This window comes from Scatophagus argus, chromosome 19, assembly GCF_020382885.2.
Source record: "Scatophagus argus isolate fScaArg1 chromosome 19, fScaArg1.pri, whole genome shotgun sequence".
NCBI classification, from domain to species: domain Eukaryota; kingdom Metazoa; phylum Chordata; class Actinopteri; family Scatophagidae; genus Scatophagus; species Scatophagus argus.
Genome location: NC_058511.1, coordinates 2,117,910 through 2,144,503, shown reverse-complemented (window position 1 = coordinate 2,144,503; position 26,594 = coordinate 2,117,910). Strand labels below are relative to the sequence as shown.

At 44.0% G+C, this 26,594-nt stretch overlaps 2 protein-coding genes across 16 annotated transcripts in view; one reads left to right on the top strand and one right to left on the bottom strand.

The window, feature by feature from the left end:
- The window catches only part of LOC124050319, a 242,614-nt gene that overhangs the window by 124,910 nt on the left and 91,110 nt on the right, over positions 1 to 26,594 (bottom strand). The window lies entirely within an intron of this gene.
- Positions 1 to 26,594, top strand: part of galnt14 (UDP-N-acetyl-alpha-D-galactosamine:polypeptide N-acetylgalactosaminyltransferase 14 (GalNAc-T14)) — a 112,424-nt gene that overhangs the window by 52,607 nt on the left and 33,223 nt on the right. For all 5 annotated transcript variants that reach the window (XM_046372747.1, XM_046372744.1, XM_046372743.1 and 2 more), the window contains one exon: positions 19,681 to 19,779. In XM_046372747.1, the coding sequence (XP_046228703.1) occupies positions 19,681 to 19,779 (99 nt within the window). The remainder of the gene's footprint in view (positions 1 to 19,680; positions 19,780 to 26,594) is intronic.

The following is a 26,594-nucleotide window of genomic DNA, read 5'->3' as shown; positions in this document are numbered from 1 at the left end:
GCCTCGGTGGTTGGCAGCTGACAGGGAAAGCGGGTGTCGCTGCTGATAGCCTCAGAGTCATTTTATTTGTATGTATTTATTCAGGACATTTTCTGTGTTGTTTTCTTAACATTAAACTGAGACACCTGACTCTCATGAATCCAGCAAGTAACAATACCCATGCAGGCAAAAACCAGAAGTGCCAGTCCTCGGTTCCGGCGAGTACCAGCCCATTTCGGGCACAGCTCAGAGGCTCAGATTATTGTGTTAAAGTTCACCAAAGTTGAACTCTGTTAAAGGTCTGTGCAGATTAACTGTCAGCTCATCGAACAGCCCGATGATAGCATACTAGCAGAAACCGAGACATCAAGGTGTGTTCCCAGAATGTGTTTCCTCCAGCTGGTTTCACGCTCTCTTTGTTCAATATGCCAGCTTTCCACCTCAGCCAAACTTGAAAGCTTTTTGGTGATATTTTCATCTTTTTTTAAATTCTGACATTTCAGCTCCTTTTAATCTCAAATTTAAAATAAAAAATAAAAAACAGGTGGATAGAAATGTTTTATCGCCTTTGTTATTCATATTTTTTTGGCTTGAAACCTCTAAAAATAAGATTATTGATCCACTGAGGTGTGTTTATTTTGTGCGCGCGCTCGTGTGTGTGTGTGTGTGTGTGTAGCCGTTATTTAACTTGATGAAGAGGTGTGTGTGTCCAGGCTGTATTGCCTCGGACAGCTGTGCTGCTGAGGGCATCACAGTCGTCATGCACCATCTGCCATGCACACACACACACGGACATGCACGCACACACATCATCATGTTGTGATTTAAGCAAACAGGCGCATCCACCACCTGCCGTGGCCCTCAGCTACCTACTGCTGTCTCTCATGGTTTTCCTCTCTTAAACACTGTCACACACATACACACACACACACAGACACAGACACACACACAGACACACACACACACACACACCACACCACTAAACAAGCAGTGTCAGTCTTTCCCTTTTGTGTTTCTTTCACATTCCCTATCTCTCTCTCTCTCTCCCAGCCACCTTCTCATTTTAATGTGTGTTGGCGTGTGTGTGTGTGTGTGTGTGTGTGTGTGGAGCCTGTCAAGAAAGTAGTGTGTTTTAATTAGCCTGTAAGCCTCTGTAACTGCTGCTCCTAAACACCAATATAGCTCCCTGGAGGCTCTGACAGGTGCTGCAGTGTTTTCTGTGTGTGTGTGTGTGTGTGTGTGTGTGCGTGTGGAGGAGGCAGTTGCACAGTTGTATCTCTGCATCTGTAAGTGTGTGTTTGTTGTGTCACAAACAATAGAGAATGTAAGCTCAGATAGATGACACAGGGATGCACTAATAGGTCCATAGAGACTGCAGCTTTTTTGTGTGTGTGTGTGTGTGTGTGTGTGTGTGTGTGCGTGCGTGTGCGTGTGCATGTGTGTTTTATGCCTAACAAGCATGCCCTTTAACTACAGAACAACCATTACTTCTCGACCAGACCGCCTCCGTCTGTGGCAGCGAATCTACCGACTGTCTGACTAATTAACGGATTCACTGACGGGTGGTCAGACTTGCTAATTTGCTCATATTTTTGTCATATTGTTTAATTAATGTGAGGGCTGTGGAAATACTCAACCTGTTTAGTGTTAGAGTGTCTGCTCTGTGCTTCATCACGCTTTGGGCATCACGGCTGCTGACATTTCTGATCGCAGATGTCTTTTCTGTGGCCCCTTTTGTCCAGTGGGTTTTTTCGTGTCCTGCAGGAGGTGAAACACTGTGATTTATGGTTGGTGTGGGGTCAACATGTGGACAGTCGGGGCACCTAATTTAACATGCTGAGAAAATAATTTGTGTATAATTTGTTTTGTAGTCTGACCCCAGGACGTCCTGATGGCCTGGGATTACTGTTGCAGGACCCCCCACCCCGGCCATTTCCTCTTTGCATATCTCTAATGATAATATCCAATTAAGTCTAAATGCTGAAAAAATAAATAAATATGAAAGTTCAGGCAGAGCGTTGGTGTCACTTAAAGCCAGTGCCAGAGGACAACAGAGGAGAGGCTGTTTAAAGTAATGAGCTGTATCCACAATACTCCCACCCCCACTGTTCCTTATGGGAGTGACTTTCGGCTGAACTGGGGTCAGCTGGAGTCAGCAGTACGCTGCAGTTTTCTTCCGTTTTCTGAGACGCTGAAGTGAATGACGAGGGAACAAAGTTCAAGTGACCTTAAAGTTCAGATGAAGTTCACCAGCATATTTAACTACTTCATTCATTCTGCTGCTCGTCTTAAGAATCATGAAAATCAGTGAAATTCAGACGGATTTAAAATGTTTTTGTGCACAACAGCAGCAACTCAACAGGAACGTATTCCCTGTTCTGTGATCAGTTTGGACAGGAGCCTGCTGTGTGGGTTGATGACTAATTTAGCGACAGGTGGACCAACTGTGTGACTGGCTATTTACTTTTTATTTGTGGCGGCACAAAAATTTGAACAGAAACCAAATACTGCAGCTTTTCTATCCTAATAATAAAAGCAGGAAGCCCAGAGGCAGCACAGCAAAAGGACATTTATCAGCGAGATTAACAACAGGCTGAAACATCTGCATATTAGAAATATTTTTTGGTTCTATGAATCATTTGCAGCCCCAGGTAGGGAACTGCTGCTCTGTCGGACTGCATGAAAATATACTTTAAAAGTTTCAAAAGTCTGCTCACACAGTGACTCAGTATATACAGCATGTGTTTGTTTGTTTTTACCTTTTAACATCATTTTAGTTGAAGTGTGACTTTAAATCCCAAAGTGAAAGTTACTCTGGAGAGACTCTGGAGGTCTCATTGGTGCTTCTGATTTCCCCTTTGAATGTCATGCTGTGAATGTTAGTGCAGTATTACACTGTGCGTCGACATGTTTTTGTGTCATATGACGGTCATTATGAGGCCCAGTGAAAGCCTTGATGGATAAATATTGTTTCTGGGAACATGACGGCATGCTGTGATGTGTATGTGTGCAGCCACAGTGGACTCTGGGGGCCCGTTATTGTGTGTGTTCTGTGTGTTTCTCTTTGCTTATTCATGTGCTTCTGCTGAAGTGTGTGTCAACAAAGTGCGGTGTAGAGTCTGTGTGTGTGTGTGTGTGTTTGTAAGTGTTTAGGGACGTGATGAGGCATGTAGTATATTAGAGCGAGGATAGTTTTTCTGTTCTCACTGTCACTGTGTGTGTATGTTTGTGTGAGTGTGTGAGAGAGAGAGAGAGAGCAAATGAGCGTCTGGGAAGCTCTCCAAAATAGGACGTCCCCCCTCCAATCACCAGCTGTTTACCTCAGATAGCTGCCACTAAATTTGGAGGACCACACACACACACACACACCCATACACACAGTCTCTCTCTCTCTCTCTCTCACACACACACACTCACACTTGCATGCATTAACACTCTCTCACACGCTGTCACTCACTTTCTCTCCCCATCAGATTTGATTAGACGATCTTTGGATGACACTGAGGTGGAGGTTCCAGTAGCTTCGTGCTGCTCTATGAAATGGCAGCCAGATGGCCACGTGCTCGCTGAAGCTGTCCTGGACCTTCACACTGACGGGTTCAGAAGTCCTTTAACCTGCTGAAGTGTCCTTGAGCAGGACCCTTAACCCTCGATCTGTTTGGCAGCAGTGGATGAGCTTGGCAGCTCTCGTTTCCTTCTAATACAGTCCAGCTTTTCAGTGATTGTGCAGAACATTTCAAATTACTAACTTTTGCCAGAAAATCGCAAGTCAGCGCTGACTGAGAAAATGGAGAGCTTCTCACCAATGAGAGGACAAGGTGGCAACACGAGTGGGAGGGTGATGCCCCCAGACTGAAGGCTCTTCCTCACGATGAAGACGCCATTTTAAAAGTGATGGTGGAGTTATGGAGTTAGTGCTGCTGTGGACCACCTTCTGAAGGTCCACACACCAACTTATACAGTCAGCCCTCATAGTACGAGAACGCAAATCACTTAATTATGCCGTAATTCATCACAATTCGGAAGCAATGAAATTTGGGTTTAAAATAATGTACATAATCTTTGTCTAAGTTTAGGATACAGCTTAACCTTTTAATAGGAATCCCTCAGATATTCTTACTCGCCATTTATTATTATTACTTAACTACTTACAGCTGGGTGTCATTTTGAGTTTGTAACTGATTTTTTTTACAACTGGTTTAATTCTAAACGTAAACACCAATAAATGTTGGCCCAGTTTAAATAACAACTTCCTTTGTCCGCTCTGTAACGCTTTATGTTTTTATTTTACAACACACTATGATTTTAGTGTAGCTTAAGAAAGGCAAAGTGAGCACTGACTGTCCCCCCCAGGCAGATTCCCATTTGTCTCATAGCAACAGCAGGAGTGGCGGCGGCTCCTCTGCAGAGCTCTGCTGGCTGAGTGTTGAGGGCTTTGGAGGAAACAGGACATAAGCACTTTGAAGAGAAGGTCATCTGCCTATTGGCTGCACGAGAGCTGAAGACTAGTGTGTGTGTGTGTGTGTGTGTGTGTGTGTGCGTGCGCACGCGCACTGGATGTGTGAAGAAGCACAATGACTACAACAGCATGAGGCTCAGCATAGCACACATGAATACCTGCACACTTTGATAAGCACAGTCACAAATACATGTGCAAAACACATGTACTTGTGCCGACAGCTGCACACACACCTAAACACAAACCCCATTATTACCTGTGTGAATGCTCTCTACGTATAACCGATTGTTGTGCAGGGATCAACTGAGAGGGTTTTAACACAAGAGGCAGCACACGATGTTCAGCACAGACTGACCACAAGTTCCTCAACGTTTATTCATGTAAACTAACATTTCATCTTCAAAAAAACAGAGAATAAGCCAACATCACAACAGCTGTAAGCTCAGCTGTGCTTTGTGCCTGAACCCAACATTCCATGTAAACATGCTTAGCGTTTGTGTGCCATCATGCTATGTTAGCATTAAACCCAAAGTGCAGCTGAGCCACGCTAACGCTAAGTGTAAGCATGTTAGGATATCTGTACTGTGTGTATCTGTGTGTCAAGCTGAACAAAGGTGCTTCTAAAGATATCATTGAAATATTATTAACTCTCTTTAGATTCAGGTTTTCCACAGTGAGCCACGTAGTTAACCATAGATCGTTGTCAGCCATTTTTAGCTCTGGTCAGCGTGTAGTGTGTCTGTGTATGAGCACATTAATCCATGTATGTGGTTTTCTAGCTTTATATTTCTTATTTATATTTATAATGTATAATAATATAATAATAATTGCACTTAGGTACAAAAATATGGTTGTGGTTGCCACAGGCTTGTGTGTGTGTGTGTGTGTGTGTGTGTGTGTGTGTGTGTGTGTGTGTGTGAAACAGATGAGAGGAGGAGACGGCTAGAGGGAGAAACACAACTCTTTTTCAGCATCACTTCCTGCAACATTCAGCCTCAAGGCATCACTAGACGAGACCTGAATCACAGATGGGAGACTCAAGAAATATTAGAAAGAAGAGCACCCTTTACCCTGTACTCTCTCTCTGTGTGTGTGTGTGTGTGTGTGTGTGTGTGTGTGTGTTATGAGCGACTCACTTCCCTGAATTGCTGCTTAAAAGAACTGTTTCAAATGACACTTTATTTTCCTGAAATAGTGTTCAGCCAGGGATGTGTCACGCTCCTGGGGTTTTCTTGTTTTCAGTTTCCTGTTTTAATTTGAAATAGTCACCTATCAGGCTCACTTCCTGTCTTTTCTGATTACTGTTTAGGTTTTACCTGTCCCTCATTAGTCTTTGCCGTGTTTGTTCCTCATGCTGTTTGAACGTTTGCTTTGATTTCCTGGACTGGGCCTGTTTATTGGATTTTAGCTTTTGTCCATCTCCCTGTTGGATTTGTTTTCCTGTGTGGACTCTCGTCTCTGCTTTTGAACCTTACCTTCCTCACCTTCCCGTGAGCCTTTTGTTCATCATCTTTTCCTGGCTGTTAAAATTATGAATCTGCAAACGTGTCCACAGAGAATGAAGAATTAATGAAATTCCTGCAGTTTTGCACCACATTTTATGCTTCAGAACAGTAGTTTGACCGAAAAAGTTGTAGCTCAAGGTCCACTAAGAATTTCCAAGCTTTTTTATTTAAATCAAATCTCTGTTTTTGTCTTTTAACAACCACTGCTGAAGTTCCCTTGAGCAGGGCTCTGCACCACCTGCAGCTCAGCTGATGATTTGAGTGTCAGTAGGAGCAAACCACAGGAGTTATGAATGAATCAGTGAGTTTTCCTGATAAAGGCTACTGCTCAGTGCACATTCCCTGGACAAATTAAAGCTAAATATTATTTCTGAATCATTATTCACACTCATGAGTATTTAAAATGAAAACTGGTTTTGATGCCATATTTTTTAATTGGTTTTCATAAAGTATCATTGCTCATTGGCATGTTTCAACCAAACTGGGTCAGATTAACGTGTGTCCCAGGAGATGAAATTAGTTTGACTTCAAACACACACACACACACACACACACACTCTCAGGTAACTCAGACCCCTCGGTGAGCTGTTCCCCACCGTGCTCACAAATAACTCGTCGTTTTATTTTGCACAAATTCTTTTCAAAGAATCCACTGCTTTACTGGAAAGGAAGGGAGGAGAAATGAACCGCAGTAACCTTGAGCAAGGCACTCAACCAGCATCATTAATGGACCAGTTGTTCTCCTGAGGTTCAGTGTGCACAACTGTGTGAATGTCAAGCAGTCCAAAGCTTATAAGAGCAACCAAGTTCAGTCGCCGTTCACGGCACGAGAAAAGTTCATTTTTCCAATGTGACATTTGGCACGTTAAACTTATTTAAAAGCCTTTGAATGGGGCTTAAAACAGTCCTCTGCTACTTTAGTATTAACTAAAGGAGGAGGAGGACGATTGCAACTCCAACTGGGTCATGTTAACCAACTCGTCCCTGAAACAGTTTGACAACCTCAGGGCTAAACTGAGTCAACACACCCTGTGGTTACAAACTACCATGTGAGTTGTCATTTTTGATTTTCTTCCCTGAAATCACCTGTCAGTTTGTGTTGAACCTGAAAAATAGAGCAGCTAGCAATCAGAAACGTCTTAAAGGGGCAAAAGGTTTTCTGCCAAATACCACTGACGACACACTGAGGTGCTGTGGAGGTGAAGGCTTGTGGCTCAAGCTCCTTAAAGCATTTCATATGAACTGCTGACTTTTCTGTGTAAACAGTAGATGGATACAGTTGCTACATTCAGATCATATTTGTGTAACTTGCTATCAGGACAGAAGACTGGTCCTTTAATATCAGATCCAGCAGATAACTGTGATTTAAAAAAAGAACACAATTTAACTTCAAAATGACAGTTTGTAGAGAAGGAAGTAAAGCTTTCCCATTATGTCACGTGCAGCTTATGCTCAGTTTTTTTTTCTCACCAGTCAAAATAATAGTTTCTTAATTACACCAGCCGCATCCAGTGTTTCAGCAGACAAAGTCCTGAATCACTCGGACAGCAGCCTGGTTGGTTAGCCGCCAGAGTTGTTGGACAAGATTTTTTACTTGTTTGGTGTAGATTTTCTACCTTGCCCGTCTGACTGCAGAAAAAGGCCAGTAAATACCAGAAGGGGACCAACTGAAAGCACCTACACAATCTCTTGGACTAGTTTTTATACCAGTCGCACCTGTTATCATTATAAAATATGGCTTATGATGTGCGTCGCTGCGGGAAAGAAGATAGATGAAAGAATATCATGTACAAACAGTGCAGATGAGACAAAAAGCCTCCCCAAGGGTTTCTTAAAAGCATCTCGCCACAAGAGATCAAAATTAAAAACAGACCCAAATGACATAAAAGCTCATCTGCTTGGAAAATGGCACAGCGAGAAATATATAAATAATCATGAAAAATATGTTATTGAAATGAATTTCTAAAGAAGAAAAATTGCTTCAGTGAAAGCAAACTGGAAACACACCTGACCTTAAGTTCATAAAAATCACCGAGCAGGGCGCTGATTGTAGTCTGTATGATGACAGTTGTTATGCTTTACTTGGATAGCATTTATGGATCCATTAGATAACTACACACTCTGGTAACAGCAGGCAAGTTTCACTTGTTTTGCAATTTATTTCTCTGAGCTCTTTAAATGGAAGAACCCAAAACAAACCGGCCTCGTCTTTCCAAAGCGCGGATTAATAATTACATTATTTAATGGGATATTTTGTCACAGTAACCACCTTGAATTGCCAAACGTGGACTGTGCTGCATGAAATCCTTCTGCTTGTAGTTGAATCTGAAAGTGTGTTTGAACCTGAGATATACTGGGAAAATAATGAGGCCGTTTGTTTGTCATTTGAGTGTTGAAAATGTGATGCAGAGCCCTATGGGCTGCGAGAAAATGAGTTTCCGTGTGTTTCTGTCACTGAGGTGTTGTAGTTACACTTCAAATCTGACTCGCATGTTTTAATCCTCAGCAGGCTTTGGTACTGTGTCACCCTAAATGCATCGTGGCTTTGTCCGCCTTGCTGTCCCACAGCGTGCAGCTTCACAGTCGGTGGTGGTTTGTTGGTGCTGCTGCTCAGCGTGTGTTTTCAAAGATTTACTGAAATTAATTCAAGAAAATAATTAATGAAACATCCTGGAGTTTAAAATAGCTGTCTGTGCTTCTGCTTCTGCTTCTGCTCATCTCTTTCATCAGTTCAGTGTGTGTGTGTGTGTGTGTGTGTGTGTGTGTGTGTGAGAGAGAGAGAGAGAGAGAGAGAAGAGAGAGAGAGAGCTTTGGATGGAAAACAACTAGGACAGCAGAGCCCCATACCAGACCTGCAGGCAACCTGGCATCACACAGACTGCTAAGCCGTCAGAGAGAGAGAGAGTGTGTGTGTGTGTGTGTGTGTGTGTGTGAACATACTTGTGACTGTATAGTTTTAGATGTCTGTTAGTGTCTTCATATAAGATTTTGTGTGTGTGTGTGTGTAATGTAAGGGTGTTTGTCTGAACCAGTCTGTCTGTATTTCCAGTATGTATCCCTGTGTTTATCAGAGTTATAGTGTGTGTGTGTGCGTGTGTGTGTGTGTGTGTGGTGCTGCTAATGCTTGCTTGGCACTGAGATTTTTACCCTCTGGGCTTTCACCTAACACAAGAAGCAGCACAACACTTTCTGCACAGTGTAATGAGTGTGTCGTTCTGTTTGTGTGTGTGTGTGTGTGTGTGTGTGTGTGTGTGTGTGTGTGTGTGTGTGTGTGTGTGTGTGCCTGTGAGAAGAGGGAACATGATTTCTCTGTGTCGGTGTTTGCATACACATGTGAATGTGTGTAATAAGACAGGTGATTCTTCTATGCCCCAGACCCCATCGCACTCTGACTGATGGGGTTTTCACAGCTTTCTGTAAGAGTGTGTGTGTGCATGCGTGCATGTGTGCAGGCAGGTGTGTGTAAGCATTTCTCCATACCACCATCTGTGGTGGGATGCTGGTTTAAACTGAAGTATTGCTTCATTCATCACCCAGCAGAACTCACACACGCAATCGTCACTGTGTCTGTGTGTGTGTGTGTGCTATTTGTCGTAGAAAGTGACAGTGTGTGTCTCCTTGTGCATTTTGTGTGTATGTGTGATGGAGAGTGACCACAGATGCATTGTGCAGAATCCTCCATGTGGAAAACCTCTCCCTCTGCCTGCCTCCGAACATCCATCTACTACACTGTGTGTGTGTGTGTGTGTGTGTGTGTGAGACCTGGGGCTACAGAGTGAGTGATGGTTTCCTGCCTGTGTGAAGCAAACAGTCTTGGGAGTTGCAGCCATGTCAGGCCTGACACAAACAGGCGCAGAGTAACAGCATATCTGGATTCCAACAGAGTCTCCGTACTGGAATGTGAGTGCAGAGGAGGAGAGCGTCAGGCGGCCATGACATCGCCAAAAATTTTATCTTTTATCACGGCATGGCTGAATGTTAATCGTGCACGTTCACTCAGCAGTGACAAGTAGAACCACAAAGCAACGTGGTGACTGATACTGTGACATACTGCAGCATATGCAGTACAAACGGTAAATAATACACAAGCTCACTGAATTTACCAGGTCGGCCTTTAAAGTTTTCTTCCAGCTGTTGCTGCAGAAGACAAAACCTCAAACACCTGGGTGGCTCTCCCTCGGCTCTCCTCTTCAGTTTCTGGCACGTTTCTTTCACTCCAAACACAAATGGCAGGCTGCTGCTCCACGTCAGGCTCCATCTGGCACGCTGAAATTACCCGAAGAACCGTCACCTCTCGCGTTTCTTATTGCAGGAGTGTAGACTGCAGAGATCTCTTGTGACCGCAGTCTGAACCACATGTAGGTTTTGACAGTAACGTCCAGCTGTAAAGTGTAATCTGCGTGGATCTCAGTTGACTCGATATGAAAACGCTGGTTACTCTCCATCAGACTCCATTTTCACACGCATAAACAGTTCATTTATTCACAGACGCATCAAAGCAACAAGTAACCAAACATCCTGTAATTATCCCCGTCCTGCGGAGGCATTTAAAAGCTGTGATTAGGAAATGATATCATAAAAAGAACTCAGTTGTTGTTTTTGTTCCATTGTCTTCTGTTCTGTCACTTCTACTGACTCACCTCCCCTTATTTGGTTTATTTCAGTTTCTCTACTCTTCTTCCTCATTTACACCTCCTTACCTGTTCCTCTTCTTCTGTCTTTCATTTACTGATCTCCCTTCACTGCCATCTCCACTCTTCCTCTCCCTCCACCCACCGTCATCCCCCGTCTCTCGGTCCCTAAATCTCTCTCTCTCTGAGGTCCATTCATCCGACAGAGAGACAGAAGTAGAGACAAGGCCGTGGAACAGAGAGAGGGAGGGAGGTAGGGAGGAAACCGAGGGAGGGAGGGAGGGAACAGAGCCGACTCCTCTCTCCCCCTGTCGCTCTCAGTGATGGCGATCTTTCATCGTCTTTACTCTTCAAAGACTCGTTTGAGTTTAGATCCTGGTTCCTCTGTGTTCTGACAGGACAGGATGAAAGGAGACGGACAGACAGACAGGTGGAGACGCCGGGACAGGGAGGGGAGGTGCAGCAGCGGAGAGAGGGGTGGGTGGACAGAGTGGGTGTGTGAACAGGGACATTATGGTATTCTTGTTATTAGCCGCAGTTCTGTTACTATTCATGTTGTGCACACACTCATTTAGTCACTCGTTATCTCTCTTAACCCTTTGGTCTCTCTCTCTCTCCAAAGCAAAACAAAAGCAGATAATCAATCTTGCTCTGTCATTAACGTACAAAACAGGATCATGTACTGTGAAAATTTCCAATTACGTGTGCTCCTGTCGTGAATGGAGAAACGCTTCGTCACCAAACTCATCTGCTCCTCAGAATACTTAAGCAGTCCTTTGTCAGGAATGTTGCAGAGGTACAAGCAGTAGCAGCAGTGGCGTTAATACCACATGTCACTCGCCGTACTGTAGTAGCAGTAACAGCAGTACGAGTAGTGGAGGTGCAGGGGCAGCAGGTTCGGGTCTAACTCCACCTTTTGAGAGCCGTGTTGGTAACTTGTGTGCGACACCAATGGAACTGCTCCAGAGCACTGCAGACCCTGTTAGAGAGAATCAGAGCAATCAGAGTCATCTCGTTCCATTTTCCCACGTTCTCCTGTTTCGGTGGAACAAACAGCCACATCACAACAAGAAGGAACCGGAGTGTTCCATGTCTTCTGTTGTATGTTTGAGAAAAGTCCCTGCTAGCGTCCTCACCTGCATTTAAGACTAGAAAACAGATCTGAGGTTTGCTGTTCTAATACGTGAATGTTGTTGTGGATATGCTGGTGGAGTATTGTTGTGGGAGTGACGGTGATAGTAGCAGCCAGTCATTGTACTCATATGATGACTGTAGTAGTAGAAACAGCAGTATTTGTAGAACTAGCAGGAGTATCCGTTGTTGAAGAGATGGAAGCTGACTTTGTTATATTCACAAAGTTGAAATAGTAGAATAAACTTTACAGGGAACACTCACAAGGGAACTGAAACTTCACAGCAGGAGGTACAATAACAGATGTATGTATAATGTAGTATTAATAAGTAGCTGACTTAAAAAAAGCTAATACATCTCTGCATATTAATATCACAGCTTGTCCTCTGATACAGCAGCTTGGCTCTGTTTTGTACCAGTTTCATCTCCCTTCCCACAAACACAGTGCAGAACTTCCTCTGGAGGATTTCTGACTTCCGTAACACAAATATCCACTCATGTGTGCTGTCTGTCTGCAGAGTGTCTTCAAAGAGGTTTACTCCGACCGCGACACGGAGACAGAAGAAATAAAGGCTTCCCACAAGAGAAAATAACAGATCACAGAGCGACCAGCTTAATGTCTTTATATTATCAACTCATTAAATGGCTGAAAATGGCTATTGAGTGACAGATTGCGCAGGTTATTTCTGTATCATTATGTGCTACAGTAACTAACTTCATGTTGGTTCATGTTTTTCTAACCAAAAGATCAAGTGTGTTTCAAAAATAGAACGACACCACTCATAGCAGTGACACGCCACACACATCCACGCAGAAACACGCAGTGTGTGCGTTCACGTGAGGACACACACAAACTTAAATTCTTGCAAAGTGTTTCCACAGAAGTGCAAATGCCTGTGCATAAACACAGACGCTTCACACACACTCGAAGCGTGAGGCAGTCGGGGCTGTGGAACTGTAAAGCAGGAATATATAAGCAGCGCGGGTTGAAGCGTCTCTCCCTGCACTTCCAGCCTCATGTTTTTTAAACAGTCAGAAAGCTCTGGAAAACACGAGGCTCTCCGCTCCGCTGGGGGATCGCAGCAGCACTAACAAGGAACCAAAAGAAGCCCCGAGAGTTTTTAGTGTTAAAAAAGGCATCCTATCTTCTGTCGTATCTGAAAATCTCTGCTTTTGTTCATCTCTGACGCCTCCTTCGCCTTTCGTAGCTCCGCCGCTACCAGCTCGTCCTCACACTTTGACTCGGCTCTGAAACCATCACGTGACTTCCCTTTGAGCTGTTTTTAGCGTCCTCGCCTGCCGGAGAGGCCAAACACGGGCCCTCCTGGGTGACAGTGTTCTCCTTTTAGTCTGACGGTGGGTGCCGGAGTTAGTTTGGAAGTTGCTCCGACTTATTAGCCCTCGCCAAGATTTTGCAGCATGTGTGACAACCTCGCCCCCTCTTAAACTAAATTTAGCTGGTTTATGGCAAACTGTCAGAATAAAGGAAAATAAAATCATGATGGAAGTAATACCCACAAGAATAAGAGTGGCAACAGGCCCATCACCATAGCTGCTCCTAACATATTGACCGAGGAATAATTACAATAAATGATAATGTTGTCATTTTATGATCACCCTTTCAGAGAGCAATGAACTTATAATTCTTAGGATTGGAATTGGAACTTGAAAAACAGATTAAAATATCCTGAAGAAATGAAACATAAAAGGAAAATCCAGTTTGTTTGTTCTGTCATCGTGTTGGTGAAATATACATGCTGGCAATACTGAGGTAAGCAAGAAATGACCAAGCTCGTGTCCATGCAGTGATGAGGTGATAAGATATTCACAGTAACTTAACGTTAGTATTGTGACAAGCCGAGTCAGACTCTTTGTCCCGTGCAGGTGCAGGGTTAGCCAGCAGGTCTGAGCCTTAAACCTCCACTGAGCCTGCAGCAGTTACAGGAAGCACGCAGCAGCTGCTGAGTAGAATTGATTTTGAGGAAATGCTTCAGAGGATCACTGGACTGACAGCAGTGTTGTCCGTCAGTTATCCTGTAAGGCACAAGACACCATGACAGCAGCCCTCCTGTCTGTTTAACACACAGACTTCATCTTCTCCACAGATGTTTTGACACGAAGTTAGTGGATTCTCTGATGGTTTTGAACACCGTCGCCACACAAAGACACACCACAGAGGAAGGCTTTCCTCTTCTTCGATCTGGGTAATTTCCCAGGAATATGCAGTAATGTTCTGCCTGTGCTCATTTTCCACACATCTCATTTGTTATTTATGTCCTGCATGTATTCTACACAAACATTTCTCCCAGTTACCTCACACTGCATACATCACATATTTATGGCATGTTTCCATATCACACCATTCCCTCCCTGAGGAGGTTTTATTTTCATTTCTAGATTTGCTTCCAGTGTATTTTATTAGCCAGTTAATCAACAAGTCCTCATGGCTGAAGACAAACTGTCTCACTGGTCCAAGCCTTCAAATAAAACTGGTTTCTCTTTTACATTTATGGGTTTGTCATCGTTCAATAATGATCATACAGATCAGCTCACGCTGTAGAAGTAAAACCACTCAGTGGATTGAATGAATAGATTGTGATATTGTGATGATCAGTGATAGGAACACTGTTTGTTTTACGTCTTAACGTTAGCCTTGTGTGTGCATGTGATGAACCGGCTGTTGATTGGCTGCTCTTGTGTTTGTGTGTGTTTTTGCCTTATGAAAAGCAGAAACTCTTGACTTTTGACTTGACTCTTGACAGCAGCAAACAGTGAATACGAGGCCACAACCAGGTCGCTTTTTCTTTGGCTAAATGTGTGCACTCCTTCACTCCTTTTGGGGATTGAACCTGCTTCAATTAAAATTGTTGAATCTACTGAACTATTCATTTGAGCTATTCATTCATTGGAGTCATTGACTCGGAAATTTTCCTAATGGAATTTTTCAGTAAAGGAAGAAATGAGGCATTATCAACTGTCCCTCGCCGTCTCTTCTTTCTTTTCTCCTCTTCCTCTCGATCAGGAGAGACATCCCTCGCTCCCTCATTCACCAGCGCTGTGCCTCTGTGGGTATAAATATGTAAATGGATGTTGCCTAACCAGCCAAAACTAGGCCGTCTTCTCCTCTGTGAACACCTGAATAGAAGCGAGACAGATAGTGGGAAGAGAAAGAAAGAAAGGAAGGCCACAGGTGAAAAGCTTACCAAAATATCTCACCGCAGCAGGCGTGTTACTCCCCTGCTCAGATTAAGGTGACAGTGTTTCGTATCATGGTGCCCGAGTGAAAAGAAAATGATTTCTTGAGAGTATCGCACTGAAAAAATATGATGTTTCATAATTTTCTCAGTCGCCTTTTTATAAAAACAGCCATTCAGTGGACTGCACACATACTGCAAGCACTTTTTCATTCCTGCAAAGTTTGCATTACCACATGGTGGCCTGGGCGAGTACGCTGAATTCAAAGTCCTGCACTAATGGCCCAAGTCCAAGTCCCGATCATTAAGAGTTTATGCTTTGTTGTCTCAAGTTAAGTCATGACTGAGTCAAATATATCAAGTCTTGCAGCAGTCAAGCTCACATGAACTCACATGAATAAAGACACATATCCAGGTATCAGGTGTCAAGTTCTAGTTTTTCATCCTGAAATATCAACCCAGTCGCTAGAAAAAATGTTGGCACTGAGCGTTTCTGCACACCACAGACCTGCTGAATCTCTACATCTGACATGTTTAGCCTTAACGTTTCTTTATGTTCAGTTTTCAGCTTGTGTGTTGTGGCAACGCTGTCTTTAAGGGCTGCTTAAGATCAGAAAAAGATTAGGTTGAAGCAAAGAATACCTGGTTTTGTTGCCCCAAACACGGATACCAAACATCCTGACAGCCTTAACCAAGCGGTTTTAGCTCTCCAAACTTTGTCAGAAGGTCGTCACTCGTGTTTTAGAAAATAAGCAGCGAACAGTCTTTTCTGTCGCTCGTGTCGGATGACGTTTAGGTGAAGCTCTTTTGTGGCTGAGTGAATCATCACTAGGTGTGTGACTTTTCAGCCAGGAGGGAGACAGAGAAAACAAGAGAAGACAGAGAGACAGTGAGACAGAGAGGGCAAGGCAGGACACAGAGAGACAGAGAGAGGAGACAGAGGGGAAGAGAACAGGAAAAAGCCGAGAGGCAGAACAAGTGAAGGACGGAGAGAGAGAAGAGTGTTAGAGGTGTTAATCAGAGGCTGCAGGTAGGGGTGTGTGTGTGTGTGTGTGTGTGTGTGTGCGTGCGTGTGTGTGTGAGAACAGGTTTGACAATATCTCAGGGCTACATCAGGGGCCATTAGTATTTTGCAGCACGAACACACACTTTGACAGGTCGGCTGCACCGCCTGCAGAGAAGCGCTGTGTGTTGTGTGTGTGTGTGTGTGTGTGTGTGTGTGTGTGTGTGTGTGTGTGTGCGCGTGTGGTTTGACCTGTCCTTTCATGTGTTTATCTCACCTCCAGATGAACTTTGATGAGACAGCGCACACACAGAGATACACAACGCACACAAACAACACTCACTCCTCAAACGGTGTTGCTCATCAAATATAAATGATTTTTACACCATCTGGAGTGAACTCTGCAGCGAAGTTAAAAACCCTCTGCTCATCTCTCTCCTCCTGTTTGTCTTCTTTCTCTTCCCCTCTTTTAGCCTCTGCACTCAATTTATCCTCCTGTTCTCCTCTCTCTTCCTTGTGTTTGCTGTGGACGGTGTGGAGATGTGCAGAGAAGAAGAGAGATCTCCCTCTCTTCTTACATCTTTTTATTTTCTGAATTTGTATTTTTTTCTTCCCTTTTTGTCGTCACGGTTTGCATCTTCATGACTCTCCTCATCCTCTCTCCCTCCTCTTTTCCTCATCTCTTCCCTCCACACATCTTTTTCCTAATCTCTCCCAATCACCTCCCTTTTATCCTCCTTCCTTTCTTCCTATCACCTCCTATTCTGTCATTTGTCTCCTCTTTCTTCCTCTGACCTCCTTCTCTCCATAATTTATCTCGCTTCTCTTTTTCCTCTCCTTCATCTGTTTTCTTCCCCTTCCTGTACATCCACCCGCTTCCTCCCCTTTGTGTGTTTTTGTGAACTTCAACGCATCAGGAAGTTAGCCTGCATGTACACACACACACACACACACACACATGCGCGCTGTGGGGAGTGGAAGTGTGTTCATATCAGCTCTAACATCAGTCATCTGTCAGCACAACTTTTATCTGTACATCTCTGTTTGTCTCTCTCTCTGCCTGTCTGTCACTCTGTCTCTTGGACTTGTCTGTCTCTCTCTCTCTCTCTCTCTTTCTCACGCACACACACACACACACACACACACACACACACAGTAGCAGCTCGCTTTATCTTCTCATCGTTCCTCTCTGGTAGAGCTGCTGAATAAATCAGCTGCAGGAAAACCAGAGATGGAGACGGGGAGATGGGAGGCTGGAGGAGGCGGCGAGGGGCATGATGGGATATGATATGACACATATATACAGCACATATTCCTATTCTCACTGGGAGAGAGCGAGATGGAGACAATGAAGGAAGAGAGGTGGAAGCAAAGGGAGACAGAGAGAAAACCGAATGCAGAGTGACAGCCGTCTCCTTTGGCCTGGTGTGTGTTTGGTGTGTGTTTGAAATTGACACACTGAGCTGGTGTTATTACAGGTTACTATGTGCTTTTATTTTATTTCAGTTTTTCCTTTGGATTGTGTTTAAATTCACTTATCATGTGGTCTGTCGTGCAGCTGACAGTGCAGTTACAGCTTTTTCTTTTGTTTTTCAAAACCACAGTTTAATTTGTTGTTTTCAAAAACAAATTCAAGCAAACAGCGTGTGTTTTCCCTCGTGTGCAGGACAGTCAGTACAATTCTCTACAGTTTGCACAATAACCTCTTGGCTCGCTGATCAAATCTGATGAGTTGATTCTCAGTGAAATCGTCTTGTACAAGTTTGACTTTTCCCACCGTGGCAGAATGAAGCCAAAATATGCTTCATATGAGTCACTGCTTGTTCTTGTTCTTGTCAAGATCTCGTCCTTGTGACGTCATTTTGGATTCTGTGCAGTACTGATCGAGTTCCCGCCCATACACCCGTCTGAGCCAATCGGGAGCAGCACCCAGCTGTCAATCATTAGGAACTGAAAAATAAAGTTAACCAGAAGAGACGACAGAAGAGAAAGTAAAACAAACCAATGTAAAGGAGACTGTGTGATAAATGAAGGTCGACTGGATCCACATGTAACATTAAAAACATGAATCGCACGCTTGTTTCTCTTTTTATTTTACATTCTGTAATCTGCTTTGGTGGTATTGTTTCCCCACTTAATCACTGTGCCTCTAAACTAGAAAAAAAAAAAAAATCAAATTGTGAGTTAATGAGGTGCTGATCGTATTATTTCACAGCCGGGTGATCGTGTGCACTGACTGATGCTGTGTGCCGACCTGTTAATACAACAAATTAGGAGCCGAGCTCATGTTCTAACCCCACAGCAAATCACAGGAGGTGGTTCAACGGTTGGTTCAAGGACACTTGGACGGATCACACAGAGTTTTTGTAAGAGCTGGGTTGGAAACTACGTATTCAGCTCTTTTCATACAGTAGTAGACCCAGAGGAGAAAGTCACGTTCACGAGAGCCACAAAGTCATGTTTTGTGAGTCGCTTGCTTGAGTTTTGCTGGGGCAGATAATCTTACGTGGGCGCACTTCACACAGAGATCCTGGCTTTTTATAAACATTTTCCTGATGTCGTCTGATATCCCAGATCACAGGGAGTCGGCATGTTTTCGGTGTCGTCTTATTTCAAAGTAGGTGCAGGTTTTCTTGCCGAGTTTCACACGGTAACTTTTTTCTGTGAAAAATGCACATCTTATCTTTTTGACCTACAAAGCGAGGCAGCAGTGGAGAAGCCATCTTTTCTCGGTGGAAAAGCGGAGAGACGTGTAGTGAAAAGCGGTGCTTTGTTTCTGTTGTATTTCTTGTAGAAAACCTGCTTTGCTTCAGATCATCTTCATCAACGCGGTTATCGTGAAACGGTCGCAGTTTGGTTAGCTCACGGGTGAGTTACGTTACAAACATAATGTCACATTGGTTTAGTGCACGAACATCCCGGGTGAAAGTCTGGATGCATCCACCTTAGCCCCCACCCATGCACACTTCCTCCTTTCCGACCCCCACTGGACTTCGCAGCCTGAAAATGGACGTGAACACGGGTCGCAATAAGACGACCTTTACGGCCGTGACGATGGACTGAGGCCTCATATTGCATGTTTGTTTATGTTGTGGAAGAAGTCTTTGACATTTTGTATATTTTACTCTTGTCTTTTGTACAGTTTAACACTTTCAAAGTGTAAGAGAATTGGGAAAATCAATCAAATCTTTATGCTTTCATTATTTTTAATTGAATATTCAAACCTCGACGCCTTCGATGATCAGATAATGAAACTCACGTGATGGAGGCACATTAGATCAGCAGCAGTGTTAACAAAGCTAATAGCAACACACACACACACGCACACACATTTGAGGAAGGTGGGGTTTTTAAAAATGAAGGCCAGAACAGAACAAGCCGACTGTTTCTGTTGGAAATGTCACCAATCCATCAATCTGAAAGGTAAAGGCCAGTCTTCTCATTATACTGTGTGTGTGTGTGTGTGTGTGTGTGTGTGTCTGCTCTTTTAGAGAAAAAGGCTGCTGACCCAGCGAAGGCAGCACACACACAAACCGTTATGTGGTGTATTTTAATGAGCCTCTGGCTGGTTATCTATAATTCATCTTCAGCAGGTCTAGTCTGGTCACTGTGTGTGTGTGTGTGTGTGTGTGTGTGGAGGCAGCTGAAGTGTTGGTGATCACCATAACTGACCAGCGTTAATACAAAGCATCGAGACTCGTTGAAGCTGTTGACAGCCTCCTAACGGATCAATAGATCTGATGTCATATTCAGTCATCCTCTCTCTTCCTCCCTGTAGGTGCACGACTCTTCACTATGACTCTGATCTTCCTCCAACCTCCATCATCATCACCTTCCACAACGAGGCCAGATCCACCCTGCTGCGCACCATCAGGAGGTGAAGCACACACACACACACACACACACACACATGTGAGTGATTGACTGGCGACCAGTCCAGCGTGAACCCGCCTCTCGTCTGTAGTCGGCTGGGATTGGCTCCAGGCCCCTCGCGACCCTGATGGATAAGCAGTATAGAAAATGGATGGATGGGTTTTTCATTTCATTAAGGTTTGGTCTGGTTGTAAATTCAAAGATTTGTTTTTTTATACCCCTGTGTAAGGTGTCATTTTGTTTTAATATAAAATCCATGTACCTCCAGGTCTGGCTTGTATTTGCAGAGAAATGGTGCCATCCATTTCATGACACTGGATTCAGTGTCTTCAGTTTTCACTCATCTCTGTGAGCTCCTTCAGACAAACTTTTGGCTGATGAGCGTAGAAACACGAAGCTGCCAAAGTTCCAGTGGAGCTGCAGTGATGGTACAGCAGACCAGCAGTCTCTGAACCATCGTTCTGTCTTTCAGTTTGATGATATCAGCAGGTCGCCATACACACACGTACAGTACAAATAGACACGCACGCACACATGCACGCACACACACATACACACCTCATGGTTTTGGCCTGAGTTCAGCTCATTATACCAGTCAGTCAGCAGGGACCGACCACGTCTCCTTACTATCACAGAGGACATTGTGTGTTTTGTGTGAATGTGTGTGTCTGTTTACTCTGTGTGTGTGTGTGTGTGTGTGCGTGTGCGTGTGCCCTCCCCTTCAGCCCTTCTCAAAGCTCTGCAGTTTTCAACCAATTAAAAGACAATCTGTCTCCCTGAGCCCCTCTGCTCCCTTTGGCTCTGGCTCACTGTATATAAGTGTGTGTGTGTGTGTGTTGTCGGTGGTGACTTGGAGCTTGAAGTAGTTTGGCTGCCTTTTATTTTTAGTTTGTGAATTTGGAACATTACACAAGATCCTCTGAAGCTTCTTTATTTCTGCAAAAACAGATTTATTCGACATGGAATCATTTTAAGATGAACACGTCTTCCATTTCAAACATGTGTATGGCAGCGAATATCCAAAACATTCTAACTTAGACATGTGATGTTTGCTTTAATTTGCAGCTCTGAGCACTCGCTGCCCTGAGTGTTAAACGCTGTCTCACACCTGCTTGACACGTCTGCAGGTGGTGCGTAACAGACAGTAGAAGCACACGGCCGTTAGCATGTGCGGCGACAGAAAAGAAAGGACGTGTGTTTTAGAAACGCTGTGAGTCTTATGTCATCATGGATTAAGCATTCATGGCATAAAGAGGAATAACTGAGCTTGTTTGCCTTCTTAAGTGGAAAGGATTTTTAGTGCTGCTGTGGATTTTATTTGTTGCATGCGTCCAGCCACGTTTAAAAGCTGTCAGTGGCCCCAGTCAAAGGTTTGGGATAATGGATGGACACTTTCCATCAGTCTCACCTCTCAGGTGTTTGTGGTGTTGTACTCGGTCGCTCATAAGAAAGTGAACAGGAGTGGATCCTGTTAAGGGCGATAAAAGACAAACCCTGCTTACCTCTGCAGCCTCTGGATAAGTGCTGCGTTCACCGTGGGTTTGACTGGATCGACTCTCAGCCCGCCATTTCCTGTTTTATTGCTGAATAAAGGAAAAGCATCCACTTCGAGTGAAGTGCTTCACCTGGCGTTTTCACCGGCAGACTGACGCACTTTGGTGAAGCTGAATTGTGCTGCAGGAGATCACTTGACATTTGCCGTTTCCACGAGTCAGTGACTCACAGGAGGCAGCTGACAACAAGAGACAAGCCAACAGACAGAAACCGGTGAGGCAACGGGAAGTTTGGAGCAGCTTCGGTGCACTTGTCCAAGTTTCAGAAGTTTTGTGAAGTTTGGTTTCAGTGGAACCAAAGTTTTGTCCTGCTTCTTTATTTGAGGAGAGTTGAACTGGTTGGTGGTTTTCAGAGAGGTCAGAGTCACGGTCGACTGGACTTTGTGTTATTGCCTTGCTTTAGGACATTTAATGGGTTTTCCAGGGTTTGGCCCATTAACTACAATTTGTGTGTAATTTACATCACTGACCCAAAACAAATAAACATTAATCTGTAGATCGATTTTCTACCACACGTCCAGACTCTGGTCTCATCACATTCTGACTTCCAAGATATGCAAGTCGTGTTCCTAAAATCATCACGTTTACCACCATGAATGCAGCAATAAGCAAACATATATACATGTCACTTTTTTGTTTTAAACCATATTACCATACAGTGTGTGGTGAGGTTAGCTAATATTAAAAAAAGTAATGTTCATATCAGTAGGTGTAAACCTGCAGCATATACATGAGAATGTGTGTGAAGCTCCGTCAGGTCCCTTTGGGCCCTCCATGTGGTTCCTGCAGCTCGCGGTCACAAACATTTGTGTTTCACAGGTTCTCACGAGCACGTGAACGCGTCACAAAAAACATCACAGGAAAGAAAGTAAGGAATGAAAGCCCACTGAACAGGGTCAGTCTTACCTGCTGTCATACTCAGCACTACTGAAGCAGCTGTTCCCAGAGGTGCTGCTGTTGTTTATTTCATGGAATTTAACCTCCAGAATGTTAGTGTGTGACGCTGTGATGATGTGAAGTGCTGAGAAACAGCCTCCATCATCACTCCTTGAATACCAGATAGATGTCAGTCTGCTTACTCACTGGATCATAGCCAGAAAGTTTACCAAAAATATTCAGAGTTATGAAACTTTTTTTATTTGAAGATGACAGAAAACCGCAATCTAATCTCAATTATCACTTTTCAAGCTGGCAAAAAAAGAAACCTTGAAAAGCCAGATAATAGCGAGATAAGTTTTCTTTTCAGTATCTGCAATCACGCTTTGCTGCTGGGACTCTGAAAACACTGAGAGCGTATTGAATGCCTACAATTACATTATAAAAGAGTATAATTTAGGGGTTTTGGGCACTTTGCGGCTCGACGGTTTGCAGGCCGAACTTTAATAAGTTTGATTTCTGAGACAATGATGGGCACTTTGAAAGCTTTTCATCTCGTGATCAAAGAGTTGCTTTCTGAGGGAGAGCCGCGCCTTGTCGATATTTAATCAGGCTCTGATCCGAAAATTGATCTCATCTTCTCCGTCTCCGCCGGGCGAGAGATAAGCAGGCGAAGAGGGAGGAGGATGAACGACAGAGAAAGAGATGTGTGGCTTTTGAGGACATATTTGGTTTTAATGGGTTTAGTTTGTTTTGACTCTGCGTGTGTGTGCGTCTGTTATTATGGAGGAGACACAAGGGCATCATGGGAAAAAAGAGGGAGGGAGAGCTCTCCCTCTAGATCAGCACCAGCTCAGCACTTTGTGATTCAGTGGACCTAAAAAGCAGACAGCTAAGAGTCCGGATCACTTCCCCTACAGCTGATCTCTCAGGATTTATTAGGACGAGGTCATTAGGCCGAGTGAGTCTTTGCTTCGGGTTTGCTGTTTTATATGGGATTTAGTGCTGTTCTGTTGGACCCTGCTTTTCTTCATTCCTGCCTCATCATCAGAGCAAGCGTACAACTGAAACTCAGATTTAAATTGATTCTTGGCCAATGGGCTCAAGTCTCGAAAAAAAAGCAGAGTTGTCCCCGTAGACTGTGAAACATATTTGGACGAGGGCTGGCAAGGATATCCTGACTGGATCTGACTGAGAACCCGACGTTGTCAGTCACAAGTTAGCCCAGCCCTAAAGTGTACCCTGTGGTCTGTTTTACTCAAATGAACACACGCTGTTTTGAAGAAGACTTGAAACGAGCAGCTGAGATCATAAACTCATTAGGAAACTGCTCACTGGGCTCATCAATCAGGTGAGAATGACATTAAAGTGAAGTCTCCCCCTGCTGGACTTTAGAAAGAATGCAGATTTAGGGCACGTCTGCTTTGGCTTCACTTTTCAAACTTCTATGCTGTGTCCACTTATTGATTTGATTTATCAGACAGGTGACCTTCCTGATCACACGGCCGTTTGGCATCCAGCTTCAGCTGTGATTACACGACTTTTGTCAGACCTGCACAGCATTTACAAGACGCTGAGACGAAGCATCACAGATCATCAGTGATGAGACTCTAGACGCGACTCGGTGCCCGTCATGTGGCATCAGATTATCACTGATGAGCTTATACATGCAGCGTCAGACAGTAACGAGTGAATACAGATGTACATCATGGTAGATTAGCTGTGACAGGCCTGTATTTAATGTGGACAAACTCGCCTTTTGACCCCAGACTGTGGCTGATGAATGTAGATGTACAGCGCTGTAGATCAGCAGTGATGAGACAGTATTTACTGGCTGTAGATGTATAGCATAATGCATCACTGGTACTTAGACAGAAGTGAACGTATTGAGCGGCTGAATCAGGATTTTTTTCCCCCTCAAGAGCAGTTTCTGTGGTTCTGCTGGGAAAGGCTTTCTGTCACAGCAGGAAAGATTTACCAGGCGATGAAAACGGTGCAGCGTTTAAGTTTTAAAAAGGCCATTCAACACTACATGTTTGTAAGACGGCTTCACTTTTAATAATAATCTGTTCTGAGGACAAACACAGACTTTTTTTTTTTTTTTAATTTTAAAATAACGGATGATTTCTCATGTTCACAGTAGAATTTTTTTCATTGCTGTCAAGGTGTTGATAGAGAAATTAGGTTGGAGAAAGACTGGTGGGATGCAGAGGCGGAGAGAAAGGAGTGATGAATTACTCCAGCAAGGTGGAGGATGGAAGAACTGGCTGTCAGCTAACCAATCAGGCAAAGAGAGCAAAATATGGAGGGAGCAAACCGGGCTCAGGTATGGAAAGAGAAAGACAGGAAGAGAGAAAGAAAGCTTTAGAGAGGATAAAAAAGAAAGAAAATTGTTGGCTGAGCAAAGTCTAATACAGTGAGAACGGTGGAAACTAATTTGACTCCTCACCTGTAGGGAGTGGATTTAGTGAAAAGCAATTTTGCAGCTGATTTACAATGGGAGTAAAAACAAAACGCTCCATGCGCTTGAAGGAGAGACTTGCAGTGTGTTCTTACAGTAACCAATAGAGCAGAAGATATCTTGCTCACAGCAGTTGAAAGCATCACTTCTCAGGTGTAAATAAACCCATAAATCCTGGGCACCAGAGAGGCGAGACAATCTGAAACCTGTAATAGAGGTTGTGTTTCATCGCACGTTCAGCAAACACATCTGCTGCCTTCGAGGAGATCGAGGTTATCAGTGCCCAAATAAAAGTGATTTAAATGGTTTGAATCAATGAGGTTAGAAAAAAAGGTTTGGCTTGGATGTGTTGTCTGCTTTATCTTCACAACATCCCAGTGAAATAATGTTGTTTGAAATCTGGCTTTGTTTCTTTTCCGTGGAAACACAGAGATGGCCTTGACCAAGACTTTTCACTTTAGCATCCAGCAGTCAGGGTGTCCACATGTGGCCAAATGCATCCTCGGTGTGGGGTTTTGCCCTGGGACCTGTTTCTCTCTGAATCTCTTCTTATTTTTTAATGTGTTGTTTGCACACCTGCAACGTGTCTTGAGATAACCCTGTTATGAATTGGCACTTTAAATAAAACTGAATTGAATTGAATTGAATCCATGTTAGCCTCCAGTGGTGTTCAGGTCAGGGTTTTCGGTACCTTTCAGTTCCAGTGTTTCTCTTTTTTCTCTCTTATTTACTGCAGACACCTCTGGAATAACTTGCCATAAAGTTACTCTCATTCCTTCAGAATCACGTAGAGCAAGTCCACTTGACCTTAATGTGGACCCACAGTCTGAACACAGATTGTAAGATGTGCTCCTCGACTTCAGTCCACACCTGTTTCACATTTAGCAAACCAAATGCTGCAGTTAGCGAGCTAATTGACTGTCCATCCATCTGTCCATTCCCTAAACTGCTTGTCCTGTTTCGGGTTGTCTGGGGGGGCTGGATCCCGTCCCAGCATGCACTTGGCAAGAAGCGGGTTGCATGATGGACATGTCGCCGGTCTTTGCCAGTTGACAAGGCGGGAAACCGATCAGGCATGTCAGTTAATGATTGAACAGAAAGAAATTCTCCATGGCTGTTAAATTCAGATGCGGTGATGCGCTTGTCCATTTGATGATACACTCAGCACGGCCGACGGGAGGCTGTGACGTTACCTCTGTTGTTTTCAGTCTGATGTTTGAAGAAATTTGCTCGCAGTTTTCTCCAAATTGCCCAACTCGACTGTGAGTGGCTGGCTCCTGTGGGAACCGAACTCCTCGCCCTGGCGGTCGTACGGCAGCACCCATTTAGCATCAGCAGCAGCGATGCCAGCGAGCGGGGTTAAACCCCCACAGGGGCCCACACACACAGCTCTAAAAACACACACTCTCAAGGCACTTTGGATGAAAGTGCTCTCCAAATGGCAGCTGTAGGTAATGAAAATTTTTCACAGAATTCCCCCTAAAATTGATATATAGAGTGGTGGAAATGAGCGGCGCAGATATAGAGCTGCCATTCTGTGGCAGCCGACTGCGGTATTGTCAGCGGTGATAATATTTTCTGTGAGCTGAAGATAGCTTCTCCCTAAGCACGCCTGAGGGGAGGTTAAGCCTCATAGCCAGTGGCCTGTGAACCAGAGAATGGGAACTCCTGTGTGTGTGTGTGTGTGTGAGAGAGAGAGAGAGAGAGAGAGAGAGAGAGAGATGGTGAAAAGTAGGAGAAGAAGTGGAGGAAGACAGAAAAAAAGAAATGAAAAGAGATTGTGTCCATCCACCCATGTCTGTGTGCCTCACAACTACAGACAGACACACACACAGTCAGTGGAGGATTTAATGTGATCTAATGAGATAAATACACTCTTGACTTTCTACTTGATCACCTCATTTCTCCATCTTCATCCTCCCTCCATCG